Below are 20,325 nucleotides of genomic sequence, written 5' to 3'. Positions count from 1 at the left end.
TAAGAACCATGCGGAACATTACTAGCAGAGGTCCAAGCGTCGATGCACTATCGCAGTGATTTGAAATGCTCACTGGAAGAATAAAATTACAACTCGTCTAATGTAACAAAAGGACGTCACAAGCGTTGCCATGATGGCATATTGCAACGTTATTGCACTCCACCCCAAAACTAGGCGTATAGATAATGTGAAAGAGAAATATGACTTGTAGCTTTTCTCGTATTTGTTTTTCATTTCAGCATGACTGTATATATTATAAGTAAGACTGTTCGGACGCGTCTATAACGATTAACTACCTTTCTGTAATGTGCTTTTGGAACACTGCAAAATAAAATACTTTGGCCAAGTTTATTGCAGCCCATGTCACAAAAAGAAGCATCACGAGCTGGATTTTCATTTTGCGTGGATCGGAGCCCAACAGATTTTGGTCTTCGCAATTCGGCATTTCCATCTGCCACCAGTTGAGATGCCGTTTCCACATCTGCGAAAAAAACAAGAAAACATGGGTGCAGTGTAAGTTTTTATTAGGCCCCTTCGGGCATGCCTCTTCCACTCCCTGGCGCTTCCCTACAACAGAACACAAGGCGGTTAAGAAACAGCACAACAGCATCACAGCAATTAAGCAGCAAACGCCATATAGGCGTACATCAAAAATATTCCTCCTTCAAGAGCAGCTAGCATTACGTTCGCTCAAAGCCCAAACGTTATTCTTGGAGGACATCCGTGGCGAACATCTTTAGGTAAAAGCGGGAAGAAAGGGCCAGAATATTTTATCACCACATAGGTTTCGATTTTGTTTATCGACTTGACATTTTCTATGCTTTCTGCTAACTATAATAAACACCAATTGGAGCAGGGCTGTCAGTTTTGTCTTTCCATCTGGGTATTGTGCTTGCTAATATTTTCTTAGCCTTATAAGCAACTGGGAACTGGGTTTCTAACAATTTACGCTACAGGCTAACCCTCTCACCGAAGAGGCACTCTTGTCGAGAACGTGTTTAAGATAGGTCACAATTTCAAAGTGTGTTCTTCGAATTGTATTGTCTTTTAATATGTCTCCAGTTGCGCAGGTGGCAATCGAGCAGATCCATCATTTGTGGGCAACGAGAAAGAAGGCGGGAGAGAACGTTTGTTGTCACCCTCGAACACCTGCCTAAAGCTCGTTTCACGGGCGCTGTGCGCAGGCAGCATTGAAGTAGGGATTGTACACGATTACACAAATATACCTAAGCGCATTGGACTTAGGTGCACTCATGGAGTCTCCCTAGACTAAGGTTACGCCAGCTGAAGTACGTAGCACGGCAAGTTATCGTAGACAAAGCGTTAAAACACAGTCCGCTACCGTTGACGACACTCCTTTCTGGGTGCGACTTAAGTGCCAAACTCGGTGGATGCCGGAGGCGGTGCGATGAAGCAGAGAATTTCAAAATAGCTATGCCGAATGGGTAGATCATCTGTCTGCTGCGCTGGGGAACGCGGGATGGAGCCCTAGCACCAGTGATGCCAATATTAGACCGCCTAAATATTTGAAATCTACGAGCGTTACTGACGGAATTACTTAGCGAGCTACTAGTATGGGTCCGCCATATATAATAAACTTTTAGGATGCCTGAATTGCATCAACCACAGCAAGAAAGTAGCATTAGGTGGTGTGAACACGCAGAGCACCCGGAAATCGAGGTATAGCTCGGTGCCCCAAAGCCGTTTCCGAGTGAGCCGACAAACTTACCTGGAAGAAGCAGGGAGGCTCTCGCCGAAATGGCGACTGTCCCGCTAGCGTCATATATCACCTAATTTGTGAGTAACGCTACCCTTTCGGCGGGTTTTGAACCATGCGACCACCTTGGTACCAGCAATCTCAGTGAAAGCTAACTTTGAGCGCGCAACCAGCGATTCATAAAGCCTTACTTAATTACCATCTTTAGTTCGTATCAAAAGTGGAGAAAGAGATGTGTACTGATGCACCGCAAAAAAATTGCTTGTTTCTTGCTCGTCACGGCCATCCTTAATATAGGTGATGTGACACACGTTCCATTTAAATAAAATATGATGTCAGCTTCATCTGAGCACACGTACGAAATGAAGAAAAAGAAAAGAAAGTTGTGATCAGTCAAGCCGTGAGCTCGTGGCCTTTCTTGCCGATTGTGCCCAACGAAGCTTGACGAAGTACTGCTGCAAAATACGATTATCGGAACACCTTGCCGCAAAAAAATTTTCGTTTTACTTGAACAGGGCATTCAAGAAGTGAGCATACATATATATGAAACTACTTTAAAGGTAGCGGGGATAACGTTATGTAAAAACTTTGGAGTCTCAAAAAAATGCTTAGTGCTCCGGCACGCTGCGTTGACTTTTATGCAGGCCTTTATGGCACTTCTCTAGATGTAAGATATTTTTTTTTCGGCTTCTGCCCATAATACAGATGCCAGAATAGTCTCACCTCCAGAAGTCCTTACAGCGTATCCCACTTGACTCTTGTCTGGAAAAGAGTTTCGAGGAGAATTACTCTCGGAATGCCGCAGTATGGAGCTGGATTTGCTGAGCACGGATAAAACACTGCATACCTAAGTAAATTAGTGTAATACCAGCTCATTTCTAAACTTAAGCGACCTCGTGCAGCCATATATGATGTCCATCCAAAGAAACCATACCACATGTTTTTTTTTATGTTTATCAAGCTCTTTCTTTCCACGCCCACAACACTGATATATTGCGCCCAAATATATGCCGGTTCTTCGTACGCAATAAAACTCGCATGCTAAATTAGTAGTCATGGCGTCATAATTGGTGTATTACTCTCCGGTGTCTTTAAGGGCTTCGATGCGTTCGTGCGTGCCTGTGAGCCAATGAGTGGTTTAACAGTTATAACACGCCGGCTACCGCGAACGATGGAGGATGTGTTCTAGTTCAGATGGCCAGAAGCATGCAACATATCCAAGCCACTGGCATGGCGGCGATCTCATCTCTCTTCGACCCGTCAATATAGAGAATGACGCTAAAGGGAACGGAACACGCAACGTTCCAAATTTTTTTCTGAATGTGAGACGAATATAAGCGAAACTCTGTTGTACCATACACTTCCCAGAAAGAGGCAAAATATGTGAGAAAGCAAGGCGCGTTTAACCTCAATGGTGCATACTTGGGCTGCAATGTCCCTCACGGCCACGAGGATGCTTGCGCTTAAAGGGACACCAAAGGCAAATACGAAGCCAAGCTACGCTTCATTCAGCTCGAGCCCTACAATCTAAGTACATGTAAAAGGAGAATTCCTTTTTCTCGGAACTACTGCACCAAATTTAACAATATTTGTTACATTTGAAAGAAAAAACTTAAATTCTAGTGACAGCTGGTTTCGAATATTTCATTTAGGTCGTCATTTTTTATTAAAAAGGGGCAAGAATTGCAAATTGTCAAAAAACAAAACTATCAAGTTTACAATTCTGTAACTAAGCAATAATAATTATATCACAATTTTGTGAATTCCATCTAATAGTACAACTAAAACGGACAAGATTGATATGTTACTCACGATTCTAAAAAAATAATAATGTGGAAATACAGCATTTGCAGAACGCGTGTACCAAGCGTAACAAATTCATATAAAATACAAATTGACAAATCAAATGTGTCCGCTTAGAATGTTCTAAAAGATGGCGTTTGTAGAACTGCAATATCTGCTCTTGATGCAGAGCAATTAATTTGTAAACATCTAGCGTCCATTTTTTCGACCTTTCGAATTCTTGAAAAGGTTTTAAACAAAATTCTGGCCTAAACCAAAATTCTGCTTGCTACAGTCACTATAATTGAACTTTCTCTCTCAAATGCAACAAATTTCATTAAAATCGATCCAGGTGTCATCTCAGAAAAGTGTTTCTGCGTTTTACATGCATTTGAACAGGCCGTATCCGAGTTGGGCCCGAGCTAAAGCTTTCTCTTAAGGCTGACACTGAAAGAGTGTGAGCACAACCCCCAAACCATCGCTTACGCGTAAAATTTGCAAGTTTAATTCCGCGTGAAGCTGCGAAGCTAGACGCGAGTAAGCGGGGAGCGTATCGAAATCAGAGTAATACCCCTGTCTCACGAGCAGATATAACAGCGCTTAAGCTTAACCATGGTTCACAGGGTTAACCGCGGTTAACGCGAGAGCGGTTTGCCAGTGCTACACGGACTCGGTTCAGCAAACCGACGCGATCACGTGATCATCATGCGTGCAAAATTGTTTAAACAATGTTCGCGGTGTATGATAAAAAATATTAATTAGCATGCAGATACATGTAATAAAACATACGCTCACTGCATTAATACTGAAAGCCTTTATTAACTCAGTAATATTGAGCGCCTTGGCTATTTTCACATTAAGTCTTCCAATACTGGTTGCCGTAACCGGCGTAGCATTAGCGAGAGCCAAAGCATTTCATTGCGCTTCTTTTTTGATGTACGTTGCCCTTGCGACGTGTTAGCAGTTTGTGCTCATTATTTCCTCTGCTTAAGGTTACAACTGTCGCACGTCCCGTAGGCTTTCCTGATAATATTTCACGTCGTGCGTTGTTCTGTGCTCAAGGGGTTTGCGTGCGTGTCAGCCATCTTGCCTGTTGGCAACCTTGCCTGTTGGCAACCTTGCCTGTTGGCAAGCTTGCCTGTGGCAACCTCGGTTTGCGAGGTTGCCAAGCTCGGTCTGCGGTAACCTTGGTTAGAGGACTAACTACGGTTACCTCTGCCGTGTGGTTAGTGGTAACTGCGGTCAGCCGTAACCGTAGTTAACTTAACCTCGGTTAAGGCTGTCCGTGTGACAGGGCTCCAAGACGCGCAGGCATCTTCTGCTCCCCTTCTGTTCCCGATCGCGATGTACTCAGTTACCATATCGGGCTGGCTGCAACGGTACCCCGGTGTTCGCTTCCAGGCTTTTACTGCACTGCTCCGAAGCGTTATATCTTAGGAGGGCTCATCTATATGTATGTATACTATCAAGTGTACACTTCATAACTCAACAAGAGTCGTTCTTTACGAGAAAGTATGCCTTCCAAACACACAGACAACAATTTCTAAATTGCAGTGTGTGCATTAGAGTACAGTTATTGAAAAGCTTAGCTGGGGGTAATTTCGTTCTATAGTCAATATTGCATGTAAATTGTGTCAAATGTACTGAGGTCTTCGAGCGTTCAGTTGAAAGATTCAAATGACGTTTTCTACCGTAAACGATGATAATTTTGTATGTCCTCAAAAAGCAAATCCCCTGGTACATTTTAACCGTTCGCCGTGAGGGAATAGTACAATGTAGGGAAGGCGAATTCCCTTTAATAAACTCAAGCAGCTAACGTGAGTCATTCTTCAATACTTACTGGAGCCAGTCGCAGGTCGATCGGCGGATACACGAGGTAAATACCTTTCCATGGACCCTTGGGCAGCGTGATGGTAGGTACTGGGCCGACAGGTGGAGGGAAGCGAAACCTAGGCGGTGTTCCTAGCGCCTTCTTCGGTGGGGAGGTCTTGTCTCCACTCTTTTTTGCAGGCGGTTTTCCTAGCGCCTGCTTCGGTGGGGAGGTCTTGTCTCCACTCTTTTTTGCAGGCGGTTTTCCTAACGCCTGCTTCGGTGGGGAGGTCTTATCTCCATTCTTTTTTGCAGGCGGTTTTCCTAGCGCCTGCTTCGGTGGAGAGGTCTTGTCTCCACTCTTTTTTGCAGGCGGTTTTCCTAGCGCCTGCTTCGGTGGGGAGGTCTTGTCTCCACTCTTTTTTGCAGGTGGTTTTCCTAACGCCTGCTTCGGTGGGGAGGTCTTATCGCCATTCTTTTTTGCAGGCGGTTTTCCTAGCGCCTGCTTCGGTGGGGAGGTCTTGTCTCCACTCTTTTTTGCAGGCGGTTTTCTTAGCGCCTGCTTCGGTGGGGAGGTCTTGTCTCCAGTCTTTTTTGCAGGCGGTTTTCCTAGCGCCAGCTTCGGTGGGGAGGTCTTGTCTCCACTCTTTTTTGCAGGCGGTTTTCCTAGCGCCTGCTTCGGTGGGGAGGTCTTGTCTCCACTCTTTTTTGCAGGCGGTTTTACTAGCGCCTGCTTCGGTGGGGAGGTCTTGTCTCCAGTCTTTTTTGCAGGCGGTTTTCCTAGCGCCTGCTTCGGTGGGGAGGTCTTGTCTCCACTCTTTTTTGCAGGCGGTTTTCCTAGCGCCTGCTTCGGTGGGGAGGTCTTATCTCCACTCTTTTTTGCAGGCGGTTTTCCTAGCGCCTGCTTCGGTGGGGAGGTCTTGTCTCTACTCTTTTTTGCAGGCGGTTTTCCTAACGCCTGCTTCGGTGGGGAGGTCTTATCTCCATTCTTTTTTGCAGGCGGTTTTCCTAGCGCCTGCTTCGGTGGGGAGGTCTTGTCTCCACTCTTTTTTGCAGGCGGTGTTCCTAGTGCCTGCTTCGGTGGCGAGGTCTTGTCTCCACTCTTTTTTGCAGGCGGTGTTCCTAGCGCCTGCTTCGATGTGGAGGTCTTGTTTCCACTCTTTTTTGCAGGCGGTGTTCCTAGCGCCTCCTTCGGTGGCGAGGTCTGGTCTCCACCCTTCTTTGCAGTCAAAGGTACGACCAGCTTCCTCTGCAGTGGGCAAATAAGTCTGCTTTAGGAGTATTCAGTGAGAAAAAGGCGAGCTCGTATAATATGAAGGTTCACATGTGGATGAGTTGCTACGGTTTCATGGTAGAATGGGGGTAGCTTGCAAATTACGGAAATGAAATGATACAACAAGTCCCTGCGTTCTAATTTCATTTTGCCCGATCCAAATGCCCGATTCATAATATATGCAGATGATACCAGCATTTTTTTCTCCGGACACGACATTCACGAACTCATACAATCGTGCAACACGACGATGATCTCGCTGGAAAAATGGTCCCAATCTAATCATATGCGTGTTAATGAGGGCAAGACAAAAGCGGTAATCTTCAGGACGAGAAATAAACTGGTTCCTCCTCACAAAAGTATCCTATTTAACTCCAAACAAATAGAAATAGTTGACCATTTTAAATGTCTTGGGGTAGTATTTTCTTCAACTATGTCATGGACAGCACATGTGGACCAAGTTGTCAAGCAATTAGCTAGAATAACTGGCGCAATTGGCTGCATTAGATACATTCTCCCTAAACCAATTAAACTGCTTCTCTACAACTCATTATTTTATTCTTACATTAACTATTGCGAGCTGGTATGGGGCACAGCAACACCGTCCTGCCTACAGAAAATTTATATTTTGCAAAAAACGTTTCTTCGCAATGTCTTTAATGCAAATTATGGAACAACCACCAGATGCTTTTTTCTTGAAACTGGTATAATCAAAGTTTTTAATTTGTATCAGTATCGGCTCAGCGTCCGTTTTTATATAGAAACACGAAATAATATAAGTAACATTCGGCATCTAGCAAACTTACACGAAAATAAAAAGAGTTACCCTTTCAGACACCCCGAAATCAGGTTGGTGCCAACAGCGCGCATCAATACCGGGAAAGAGCGCCTTCAACACACACTTCCTTCCCTACTCAATGCGTACGAATCTGCTAACATCAACTTGTTTACCTGCACCCAACGAGATATACGTGCCATATGCAATTCATATGCAAAAGAATGTGCCACTGAATAACCATTAGGTATAGATAATGCTTAATATAGGATGTTTTCTTTGTTCTATATTTATTGTGTCCATTATTTCTTTTGTCATTTGTGCTGTTATTTGATTAATGTTATTTGACGATTATGTTAAGTGTAATCCTGCTTGTGAAAAAGTAACTTCGTTTCTGCACATTTAAGTGCAGATAACATTTTGTTTAGTCTTCGTATGTTCTTGCTATATTATTGTTGTTTTTTTTTCTTTATCATGAAGCCATCATGTCTGCGATGAGATTGCCTATCGCTGCTGCTTTGTATTTCGGGGCTGCGGCCGAGTCAAGCTGTTTATGACAGCTTTTTCTGCAACTCCCCCTGTCTGTATTTTTTGAGGCAGAAGTAAATTATTATTATATTATTATTATATTTTCTCTCATCCTCTCGTGGTACCTTCATTTCAGCATAGAGAGAAGGAGTTTTAATGGTATGCTGGAGATGTTAGCCTGGCGTTTCTCCAGCATATCGTTCATTTATTTTTTTAGCATTGAGCATATTAGGCATCAAAGAAGGAAAGGTTGACTCGAGGAGTGCCATCTAGCTTACTCCTCAACATCGGGGTGTTACACGCGGCATTCTCGAATACTGCCCTGATTTCCAATTTTACTATTCGACTTAGAAATAAAAGGATATCTCCTCGATTCGGTATACATTGACAAATATCCCGTAGATGGCCCTGTAAATGCCGAGTAACGCAGAATTAGGCTTTAAGACACGTTTTTACAGTCATTGTGGTATCGCAGAGAGAGAGAAATCGCTCTATTGAAAATGCAGAGTTCTTATCCGGCGTATTTGCACCTGAATGCTATTCGGTAGGAAATAGCCGGAAGTATAAGTAGGCCCTATAAGAAGATGGCAAAAGAAAAAAAGAGGCACAGGACTTGTAATTTTATGGCTAGCAAGATAAGTGTCTGAGGTGATGAATGTAAGTAATGTTAGAATTTGACGGGTAATGCAACAACAAAGGAAATGACTCGCCCTCCCGGCCCTGCGAAAGTGTATGTCCAGCCAAGCTGTTTAACACCGCTACAACGACTGAGGCGGGAATGCAATACTTTATTGCTTTATAGCAATTGTAGTAATGGTAATTTAGAGTATTGGTAGCAATTGGAGTAATGGTAGTAAGCGTAACTTTTACAGCACATCGCTGCCCATAGCGGTGTTGCAACAACGTTGAAATCAGTGCTAGGCTGGTTTGCAAGTGGCCGTCGGCACGGCAGCTTGCGCAACGGTAAACATTACCAGGGAATGGGTGTGGGGACCGCTACGGGCTTTGCATTGTTATCAGCAGCAACTTATCATCAAATAAGTGGATAACATGCTTGTTTGGTGCTTGATTTCCATTGAAACATATGCGTTCTGTATGTTGAATGCGTAATTACAAAGGATGTATGCACTGCCTTACGGGGGTACGAACCACTGCTTCTAGCCTGCTCTACCACCGGGGTCAACCCATATTTTCGCTAACGAACGCGGACACAAAAATTGCCGACCACCGAAAGGCTAACAGTTTCGCTGTAATCAAATTAGTCTTCATGAGGCGTTGTGTGTGGTTCATAGTTTAGAGAGCCAGCTTATTGATTCAATACATAAATATTACAGCCGAACTCATCTCACCATGGCTATCGACGATAATGGCAATAGCACTTGAGCATTGCAGCGACAGACCGCACTCCCACGTGTAGTCGTAATTCTGAGAATTTCGTCGCTTCAGCTATATGGCACATCCTCCAGCATCATCCCACTAGCCTTGGCACTTGCTTACCAAGACTTCTTGTTTATGGTGACATGTCGACGACTGTGTGACGCCGAAGCATTGGTGATGGAATGACGATAATGAGATCGGGATTTTTAAATTATGGTGGTGGTGTAACGACTACCGCGTGACCACGACGATGTGAGGGCATTAAGATGACGACACCTGCGTGACACCGATACATTGGTGACGGAATGACTACAATGATGTGGAGGATTTTTTTCATTATGGCGGCGACGTAACGACAACCGCGGGACCACGACGATTTGAGGGCTTTAAGATGATGACGACTGTGTGAAACTGATACATTGGTGATGGAATGACGACAATGATATGGAGGATTTTTTTTCGCTATGGCGATGACGTAACGACCACCGCGTGACCACGACGATATGAGGGCATTACGATGACGACGACTGTGTGACACCGTTACATTGGTGATGGAATGACGACAATGAGACAGGTATCTTGAAATTATGGCACAACCGCGTGACTACCACGATATGTCATCATTAAGATGACGGCAACATTATGACGCCGATGCGTTGGGGATGGAATGATGACAATGAGATGGGGATATTTAAGTTAACGCGGGAGTGTAACGACTACCGCGAGGCCATGACGATATGAGGGCATTAAGATGACGATTGTGACCCCGATGGCAAGACCATGGCACCATGACTATGACTGCATGACAAAGGACGCACCATAAGATCTGTCTGACAATGACGCGTCGAAGGCGATGGCATGACAACGACAACATAATGTGACTGAATGACGACAGCCTGATTACAACAGTATGACAAACAGACATGACGTTGATGAATCGACGAAGGTGCTATGATGCTACTGAAGGGAAGATGGTGAAACAACAGTGTGACGACTATCGCATGATTACAACAGCGCGAGGACGATCGTTCACAACGATGGCATGATGAAAGTCGGAGGTCGAAGTAAGAATGACGACTTTGTAATGAGCACGATAGCATCACGACGACGGTGTGACAGCGAATGCATGACGACGCATATATGACGACGATGGTATGACAACGGCATGATTTCAATAGGAAGAGTGTTATAACAATGGTGTAATGATGACTATATCATGAAACATTTATGACGACACTACTGTGAAGACGATGGCATGGCGACCACGGTATGACAACTGGTGCACGATAGCAACTGTGATGAGGACGGCATGACAAGGTTGCATATTCACGATTCAATGGCAGCAGTGTTGATACGTTTACTCGTTCATCTTTATCGGGTGACCACGTTTCACCGCCAAACAAATGCTATCGCATAGCGCAGGACGCGCATGCATGTATCCGAAATTTCTGGAATGCTATCGATGGTTCCATACTGACACGTGCACGTGCATATCTTTATAGGGCGACCACGTTTCGCCGCCTGACAAATGTTATCGCACAGCGCGGGACGCGCCTGCATGCATCGAAAGTTTCTGGAATGTTGCCGGTGCTTCTATCCACTGTCTGTTGTCGCCGAGCCTTGTGTTATCTGATTTCATCGCGTGACGCAAATGGTGTAGAACTTTGTGAAAGACACGCGGGTCCCAGCGATTAGTCTGGAACATTCGACGACTTCTGCATAAAAGCTGACACGCTTGACCCGCTGAGCAGATTTTCGATGACCGCCGACTGTGTTCGCCGCTGTCGCCGTTCTTTGAGTGTAGCCTGTTTTTGAGGGCACAAGTTCGCCCAATAAAACGCTAGTTTCGTCTCTCTCAGTTTGGCTGCTTTCTTCACAGTCACTACCACGTGACATATGGTGGAGTTGCCTGTGCGTTCATGTACCGAACGCCCCCACAAAGCCGCGATCCACGCCCCAAGCCCGAGGACAAAATAAACATCGCCCAAGACCAGCGTGCTAGCTGCAGGCTGCAAGGACTGCCCCCAGAGCACGGACTTCTACCTGAGATGACAAAGAAGATCGTGGCCAAGACAACCCCAATGGCTGCTCCAGCGTCGCCCGTTATCATGCAACAACCTCGAGACCCACCGACCTTCCACGGAGCAGCTACTGAAGACCCGGAAGCCTGGCTGGAGACCTACGAACGAATCGGGACTTTCCACAACTGGGACTCCGACGACAAGCTGTGGCATGTATACTTCGCCTTAGAAGACGCAGTAAGAACATGGTTTGAGAACCGGCAATCGACCATGACAACATGGGACCTCTTCCGTAGCAGCTTCCTGCGCACCTTTACGAGCGTCGGGTGCAAGGAAAGGGCCGAAGCTATGCTGGACGCCCGAGTGCAGCTACCTAATGAGAACGTTGCCATCTTGACAGAAGAAATGAGCCGTCTCTTCCGCCACGCCGACCCGGATATGCCAGAGGAGAAGAAAGTCCGCCTAATCATGCGTGGTGTGAAGGAAGAACTTTTCGGCGCAATGATAAGAATCCCACCGAAAACCGTAGAAGAATTCCTTCGGGAGGCCACCAGCATCGAGAAGACACTCGAAATGCGGAACCGGCAATTCAACCGCCGTACCAACTCTACCAACTAGTCAGGAATTCAATCACTGGCCACGAACGATCTTCGCGAGACCATCAGGGCCATTGTGCGTGAAGAACTGCGCAAGGTCTTGCCTTCGTCGCAGCCTCAAGTGTCGTCGATCACCGACACCATGAAAGAAGAGGTGCAGCGACAGCTTGGAGTTCCTGAGCTGCAACCAGAATTACCGCAGCCCCAGCCGGAAGCGATGGCCTACGCCGCCGTCGGCCGCCGTCAAGGCCCCCCTCCAGGACCACGCCAGGGCCCTATAACGCAGCAATTCCGTCGTCCACCTCCGCCACCGCCAGCCCGCCCGCCCGTCGCCCAGCGCCGCTACGCGAGGAAGACGGAAATTTGGCGCGCTCCTGAACACCGCCCACTATGTTACCACTGCGGAGAAGCGGATCACGTCTACCGCCGATGCCCATACCGGGAGATGGGACTGCGAGGGTTAGCCGTGAACGCGCCGCGACCACAGCTTGGTGAACGACCTCGCGATATCGCCGACTACCTCGCCACCACTCAGTGGAGCCCTAGACGACCGTCTCGTTAACCGTCACCAGGCCGCTACCTGTCGCCGCAGCGCCGACCATACACTGGCCCAGCTTGGGCCTGGTCTGCGAGCCCATATCCGGAAAATTAAAAGCAGCAACCGATGGAGGTGCGGTTGCTGTTCGTCGAACTGACGAAGATCCTCCGCCGCCGACGAAGACGCCAAAGAAACTACCTCGATGGCATAACGACACGCCGCCGTCGCGACGCAGTCTGGAAGAAAAGAATCCGTCGACGAAAGATGATCTGACGACGCCACGCATCCGCCACAGGCCAACGCGACGCAGCCGTGATCCGACGCCAAGACCTAACAGTAACGCAAGACAAAGAACCACCGACCTCGACGTGCTTCTCGACGGCCACGCAGTCACCGCCTTCGTAGACACAGGAGCCGACTACTCTGTCATGAGTGGACCCATCGCCGGCCAGTTGAAGAAACTTAAGAATGCATCGGAAGGCCCAAAAATTCGAACCACTGGAGGGCACCGCATCCCGCCGACTGGAATCTGCACGGCAAGCATTACCGTTCATGACCGGACTTACCCTGCCACCTTCGTTATCCTCCAACAGTGTTCACGAGACGTCATTCTCGGCATGGACTTCCTGAACCAACATGGCGCAATCACCGACCTGAAGTCAAAGTCGATAACGCTGTCGGAAGATCGAGCGATACCGCCGGAGAGCTCTCGTAGTCACCATGCCTTAAGCGTGCTCGAAAGTCAAGACAGCCTCCCACCTCGCTCCAGCATTGTCATTTCCGTCGGCACCAAAACATCTGCCCACGTAGAAGGCGTCATTGATGGTGACCAACGTCTACTGCTAGACCGTGAAATTTGCGTCGCAAGAGGGATCGCTTGACTCCACGGAGGGAAAGCGGAAGTTATGCTAACCCACTTCAGCCAGGAGTTCAAGCACATCAACAAGGGCACGACGATCGCTTACATCGAGGAAATTCCTAAAACGAGTAATGCGTTTGTCCTCTCGGATTCCGCCGCATCTACCCCGATGACCATGGTTCCCGAACCAGACTACGGCATTAATCCAAGTCTCCCCATGATTGAGCAACAACAGCTCAGACTTCTGAGCTGCTACAAAGGCTGCTTTTCGACGTCATCAAGGATTCGACAAACACCAGTCGCAAAGCATCGCATAATCACCGAGGAGTGCGCTCGACCACTCCGCCAGAGCCCTTACCGAGTTTCGACGCGAGAACGTGAAGCCATTAGGCAACAAGTCGACGAAATGCTGCGTGACGACATCAACCAGCCGTCGAAAAGCCCCTGGGCATCCCCTGTTGTCTTGGTGAAGAAAAAGGACGGAACCTTACGTTTCTGGGTCGATTATCGTCCACTGAACAAGATCACAAAGAAGGATGTATACCCCCTACCACGGATAGACGACGCATTAGATCGGCTCTGCAACGCAAAATCCTTCTCCTTGATGTATCTCAAGTCTGGCTGCTGGCAAATAGAAGTCGATGAAAGAGATCGCGAAAAGACCGTCTTCGTCACGCCAGACGGCCTCTACGAGTTAAAGGTAATGCCATTCGGACTGTGCTCGGCGCCTGCAACGTTCCAGCGCGTCATGGACACAGTGTTCGCAGGATTGAAGTGCCAGACCTGTCTTGTTTACTTGGATGACGTCGTCGACTTCGCCGGAAATTTTGACGATCACCTTAGGCGTCTTGCGACAGTACTAGGGGCCATCAAGTCATCAGGGCTCACTCTGAAGCCAGAAAAGTGCCGCTTCGCTTGCGATGAGCTTCTGTTCCTAGGCCACGTCATCAGCAAGTCTGGAGTCCACCCCGATCCGCAGAAGACAGCTGCCATCGCAAAGTTCCCGCAGCCCATCGACAATAAGGCAGTGCGTAGATTCCTTGGCATGTGTACCTACTACAGGCGCTTTGTCAAGGACTTTTCACGCATCGCTGAGCCGCTGACACAGCTAACTAAATGTGACGTTGAGTTCAAGTGGGAAACGCCGCAGGCCAACGCATTTAGAGAACTCAAACGGCGCATTCAGTCGCCGCCCGTACTTGCGCACTTCGACGAGGACGCCGATACCGAAATCCACACTGACACGAGTAGCCTAGGCCTCGGTGCCGTCCTAGTTCAGAGAAAAGATGGACATGAACGAGTGATAGCTTACGCTAGCGGGTCGTTGTCAAAAGCGGAAGGCAATTATTCTACAACCGAAAAGGGATGCCTCGCTGTCGTTTAGGCTACAGCGAAATTTCGCCCTTACCTATATGGCAAGCGATTCAAAGTCGTCAGTGACCATCACGCCTTGTGTTGGCTTGCGAATTTAAAGGATCCTTCAGGACGGCTGGCGCGGTGGAGCCTAATACTGCAAGAATATGATATTACTGTAACCTATAAGTCCGGACAAAAACATTCTGATGCCGATTGCCTATCACGCGCCCCCATTGACTCGCGGCCGCAAGATGACGAAGATGACGACGCCTTCCTTGGCATTTTAAGCGCAGAAGACTTCGCTGAACAGCAGCGAGCAGACCCGGAGTTGAAAAACCTCGTCAAGAATTTGGAAAGGCACCCCGACGTTGTCTCTAGGGCATTTAGGCGAGGATTGTCTGAGTTCTCGCTTTAAAACAACCTACTCGTAAAGAAGAACTTCTCACCAGTGCGTGCCAACTACCTTCTTGTTGTCCCGTCAGGACTGCGTCCAGAAGTATTGCACGCCCTACATGATGATCCGACCACTGGACACCTCGGATTTTCCCGGACACTATCTAGGATACAGGAACGGTATTATTGGCCGCGCCTGACTGCCGACGTCGCCCGTTATGTCAGAACATGCCGAGACTGTCAGCGACGCAAGACACCACCGACAAAGCCTGCGGGATTACTACAGCCGATCGAGCCTCCTTGCCGAACATTCCAGCAGACTGGGATGGACTTGTTGGGACCCTTTCCGACGTCAGCAACAGGAAATAGGTGGATCGTCGTGACGACGTACCCTTCCTTACCTTACCCTTACCGCCTTACCCGCTTCGCTGAAACTAAAGCTCTGCCGAAAGGTAGCGCAGCCGAAGTGGCGAAATTCTTTGTCGAAAACATCCTGCTGCGACATGGCGCGCCAGCAGTCCTCATCACCGACAGAGGAACGGCCTTTACAGCGGAGCTCACCCAAGCCATTCTGCAATACAGTCAGACAAGGCACAGGAGGACAACTTCCTACCACCCACAGACGAATGGTCTTACGGAGCGCCTGAACAAGACCCTTGCCGACATGCTAGCAATGTACGTCGACGTCGAACACAAGACCTGGGATGCCGTCCTGCCTTACGTAAAATTCGCTTACAACACGGCGGTGCAAGAAACAACACAGATCACGCCGTTTAAGCTGGTTTACGGCAGGAACCCGACGACGACGCTCGATGCCATGCTGCCGCACGTCACTGACGAGGAGAATCTTGACTTCGCTACCTATCTCCAGCGCGCCGAAGAAGCTCGACAGCTCGCCCGCCTACGGATCAAGAACCAGCAGCGTACCGACAGCCGACACTACAACCTCCGACGACGCTTCGTCGAGTACCAGCCCGGCGACCGTGTTTAGGTATGGACCCCGATACGCCGACGAGGACTGAGTGAGAAACTATTGCGACGCTATTTCGGACCCTACAAGGTAACTATTTCGGACCCCACAACCTAACTGCAATGCAAGACAAAAAACCACCGATCTCGACGAGCGTGTCGACGGCCACGTAGTCACCGCTTTATTGGACACAGGAGCCAACTACTCCGTCATGAGTGGACCCATCGCCACCCAGTTGAAGAAGGTTAAGACTGCATGGAAAGGCCGTCAAATTCGGACCGCTGGAGGATACCTAATAATGCCGACTGGAATGGGCACCGCAAGAATTACCGTTCCTGACCGGACTTACCCTGCCACCTTCGTTATTCTTCAAGAGTGCTCTTGAGACGAAATTCTCGGTATGAATTTTCTGAACCAACACGGCGCAATCATCGACATTAGGTCGAAGTCCATAACGCTATCCGAAGATCAAGCGATACCACCCGAGAGCTCTCGTAGTCACCATGCCTTGAATGGGCTCGAAGATCAAGTGAGCATCCCGCCTCGGTCCAGCATTATTATTTGCGTCGGCACTGGAACACCCGCTGACGTATAGGGCGTCATCGTGGGTGACCAACATCAACTACTCGACCGGGAAGTTTGCGTCGCAAGAATGATCCCTTGACTACACTTAGGGAAAGCTGAAGTGATGCTAACCAACTTCAGTCAAGAGTTCAAGCACATCAACAAGGGCACGACAGTCGCGTACATCTAAGAAATTGTAGAAACCAGCAATGCGTTTGTCTTCTAGGATTCTGCCGCATCTGCCGCGTCGACCATAGTTCCCGAACCAGACTTCGACATCAATCCAGGAATCCCCATGAGCAAGGAGCAACAGCTCAGAAATATTATTCGATGATACAAAGACTGCTTTTCGACGTCGTCGAGGATTCTACAAACACCAGAAGCAAAGCATCGCGTAATAACCGAAGAGTGCGCTCGGCCACTCTTCCGGAGACCTTACTGAGTTTTGATGCGAGAACGGGAATCTATTAGGCAACACGTCGACGAAATACTGCGCGACGACATCATCCGGCCGTTGAAACGTCCATGGGCATCTCCTGTACTCTTGGTGAAGAAAAAGTATGGAACCTTATCTTTCTGTATCGATGATCGTCGACTGAACAAGATCACATAGACGAACGTATACACCCTCCCACAGGTACACGACGCATTGGATCGGCTCTGCAACGCTAAATAATTCTCGTCGATGGACCTCAAGTCTGGCTACTGGTAAATAAGATTCGACAAGAGGGAGGAGGAAAGAGAAAAGTAGAAGGCAGGAAGGTTAACCAGAATAACGTCCGGTTGGCTACCCTACACCGGGGGAATGGTAAGGGGGAAAACAAAGATCACAGAGAGAGAGAGGAGGGAAGGAAAGAAGGAAATTGCGGCAAGTTCGCTGACGCGTGTGGTCTTACAGAAATCGCGTTAATAGTCACAGATGGTCGCACAAACCCGTCGTCCTTAAGAAACACAAAAGCGCCTTCACCGCTTTATGGGCCGACGGGCGATGGGGGCGGTGTTCTAGCAGCACCTGCACAGAAAGCGGCCGATTGTCCAGTTTTTGGAAAGCTTTGGCAAGTTCTTGTTTCTCTGAGGCATATCTTGGACAGTGACACAGCAGGTGGTCGATGTTTTCTTCGGTGCCACAGACCTCGCAAGCTGCACTGTCAGTCATTCCAATTAATGTAGAGTATGCCTTTGTGAAGGCCACTCCTAACCAAAGGCGGCAGAGAAGCGCAGCTTGACGTCGAGGAAGTCCGAGTGGAGGTCGGAGTTGCAGGGAGGGGTTTAGTCGATGCAGTCGCGTGAGTCGTAAGTTTGGTGAGTACCACTCGGTCACTGTGAGACTGCGCGCCAGGTGTCGAAGCTGCTTTGCAGCGTCAGTCCTCGAAATTCGACAAGAGAGATTGCGAAAAGACAGCGTTCATCACACCAGACTTTATCTATGAGTTCAAGGTTATGCCATTTTGACTGAGCTCGGTGCCTGCAACCTTCCAGTGCATGTTGGACACGGTTTTAGCCGGATTGAACTGGCAGACCTGTCTTGTTCACTTGGATGACGTCGTCGTTTTTGCCGGCAATTTCGACGATCACGTTAGGCGGCTGCCGACAGTACTAGAGGCCATCAAGTCATTAGGGCTCACTCTGAAGCCGGAAAAGTGCCGCTTCGCTTACGATGAGCTTCTGTTTCTAGGCCACGTCTTCAGCAAATCTGGTGCGTCTTCAGCAAATCTGGTGTCTGCCCCGACCCGCAAAAGACAGCTGCCATCGCAAAGTTCCCGCAGCCCATCTACAAGAAGGCAGTGCGTAGATTACATGGCATGTGTGCCTACTACAGGCGCTTTGTCAAGGACTTTCCACGTATCGCTGAGCCGCTGATACAGCTAATCAAATGTGATGTCAAGTTCAAGTGGGAAACGCCACAGGCCGACGCTATTAAAGAACACAAACGACGCATGCCGTTGCCACCAGTACTTGCGCACTTCGACGAGGACGCCGATACCGAAATCCACAATGACGCCACTACTCTAGGCCACACTGCCGTCTTAGTCCAGAGGAAAGACGGACTTGAACGGGCGATAGCTTACGCTAGCCGGTCACTGTCAAAAGCGGAAGGCAAGTGTTCTACGACTGAAAGGAATGCATCGCCATCATTTGGACTACAGCAAGATGCCGCCCTTACGTATATGGTAAGCCATTCAAAGTAGTCAGTGACCATCACGTGTTGTGTTGGCTAGCTAATTTAAAGGACCTTTCAGGACAGCTGGTGCGGTGGATGATCAGACAGCAAGTATGTAGCATCACTGTAGTCTGCAAGTCTGGACGAAAATACTGTGATGCCGATTGCCTATCACGCGCCCCCATTGACTCGCCGCCGCTGGGCGATGAGGATTACGGCGCCTTCCTTGGAATAATAAGTGCGGAAAACTTCGTTGAACAGCAACGAGCAGACCCGGAGCTAAACGACCTCGCCGAGTATTTAGAAGGGAATACCGACGTTGTCCCTAGGCCATTTAGGCGCGTATTGTCTTCGTTCACTATTCAAAACAACCTACTCATGAAGAACTTCTCACGAGTCCGCGCCAACTACCTTGTTGTTGCTCCGTCGGCGCTGAGTCCAGAAGTACTGCATGCCCTACCTGACGATCCGACCGCTGGGCACCTCGGCTTCTACCGGACGCTATCGAGGATACAGGAAAGGTATTACTGGCCACGCCTCACCGCCGGCGTCGCCCGTTACGTCAAGACATGCCGAGACTCTCAGCGACGCAAGACACCGCCGGCAAGGCCATCGGGACTACTACAGCCGATAAAGAATCCTTGGCGACCTTTTCAGCAGATCGGGTGGGATTTTTTGGGACGGTTTCCGACGTCAACATCTGGAAATAAGTGGATCGTCGGGGCGATGTACTACCGGAGCCGCTTCGCTGAAACTAAAGCTCTACCAAAAGGTAACGCAGCTGAAGCGGAGAAATTTTTCATCGAGATTATCCTGTTGCAACATGGTGCCCCAGAAGTCCTCATCACCGACAGAGGAACGGCCTTTACAGCAGAGCTAACGCGAGCCATTCTGCAATGCAGCCAGACAAGCCACAGGAGGACAAATGCCTACCACCCGTAGATGAACGGTCTCACGGAGCGCGTGCATAAGAAGCTCATCGAGATGCTAGCAATGTACGTCGACGTCGAGCACAAGACCTGAGATGCCGTCTTGCCGTACGTAAACTTGGTTTGCAACACGGCTGTGCAAGAAACAACACAGCTCACGCCGTTCAAGCTCGTTTACGGTAGTAATCCGACGACTACTCTCGACGCCATGCTGCCGCACGTCTACGACAAAGAAAAACTTGACGTAGCCACCTGTCTCCAGTGTGCCGAAGAAGCCCGACAGCTCCCCCGCCTGCTGATCAAGAACGAGCGGAGGGGTCGACAGCCGACACTACGACATTCGAAGGCGCTACGTCGAGTAGCAGCCCGGCGACCGTCTAGTGTTGCAGCCGTGAAACTTGCGTGTAGCCTCTAAAGGCACGTTGCGCAACTGCGTGAAAAAGCTGAGAAATATGTCATGCGCCAAGTAGGCTGCTCTCTGGCACTTCTTTCTGGACAAGCTTCACCATCTGGTGGCGCTGCCGAGAACTCGCATGCGGCCTCCGAGGCAACAAGCGTGGCGCGCTGTTGCCTGCGAACTCCGAGAAATCTTCCCTCGCTTATCGCACAACAAATGCCACAAATTCATTGACCCAAGTTGGCGAGAAGTTCATTGAAGAGCGGTACATACGCGGTAC

General features: G+C 48.7%; 1 protein-coding gene across 2 annotated transcripts in view; it reads right to left on the bottom strand.

Annotated features, from left to right (window-relative positions):
- Nucleotides 1-329: 329 nt before the first annotated feature.
- LOC129385822 (uncharacterized) overlaps nt 330-20,325 on the bottom strand; it is a 35,427-nt gene continuing 15,431 nt past the window's right edge. Inside the window, exons 3-5 of one of the 2 annotated variants that reach the window (XM_072289281.1) lie at nt 5,340-6,557; nt 2,441-2,479; nt 330-481 (exon numbers count right to left, since the gene is read on the bottom strand). In XM_072289281.1, coding sequence (XP_072145382.1) covers nt 2,453-2,479; nt 5,340-6,557 — 1,245 coding nt within the window. In that variant the 3' untranslated portion in view covers nt 330-481; nt 2,441-2,452. Of the gene's footprint in view, nt 482-507; nt 568-2,440; nt 2,480-5,339; nt 6,558-20,325 lie in introns of those variants that run through there. The other variant, XM_072289282.1, reaches the window with a different exon arrangement.

The sequence above is a fragment of the Dermacentor andersoni genome, chromosome 7 (assembly GCF_023375885.2).
Source record: "Dermacentor andersoni chromosome 7, qqDerAnde1_hic_scaffold, whole genome shotgun sequence".
NCBI lineage: Eukaryota > Metazoa > Arthropoda > Arachnida > Ixodida > Ixodidae > Dermacentor > Dermacentor andersoni.
The sequence above is the reverse complement of the archived record's forward strand: the minus strand, read 5'-3'. Positions and strand labels throughout refer to the sequence as shown.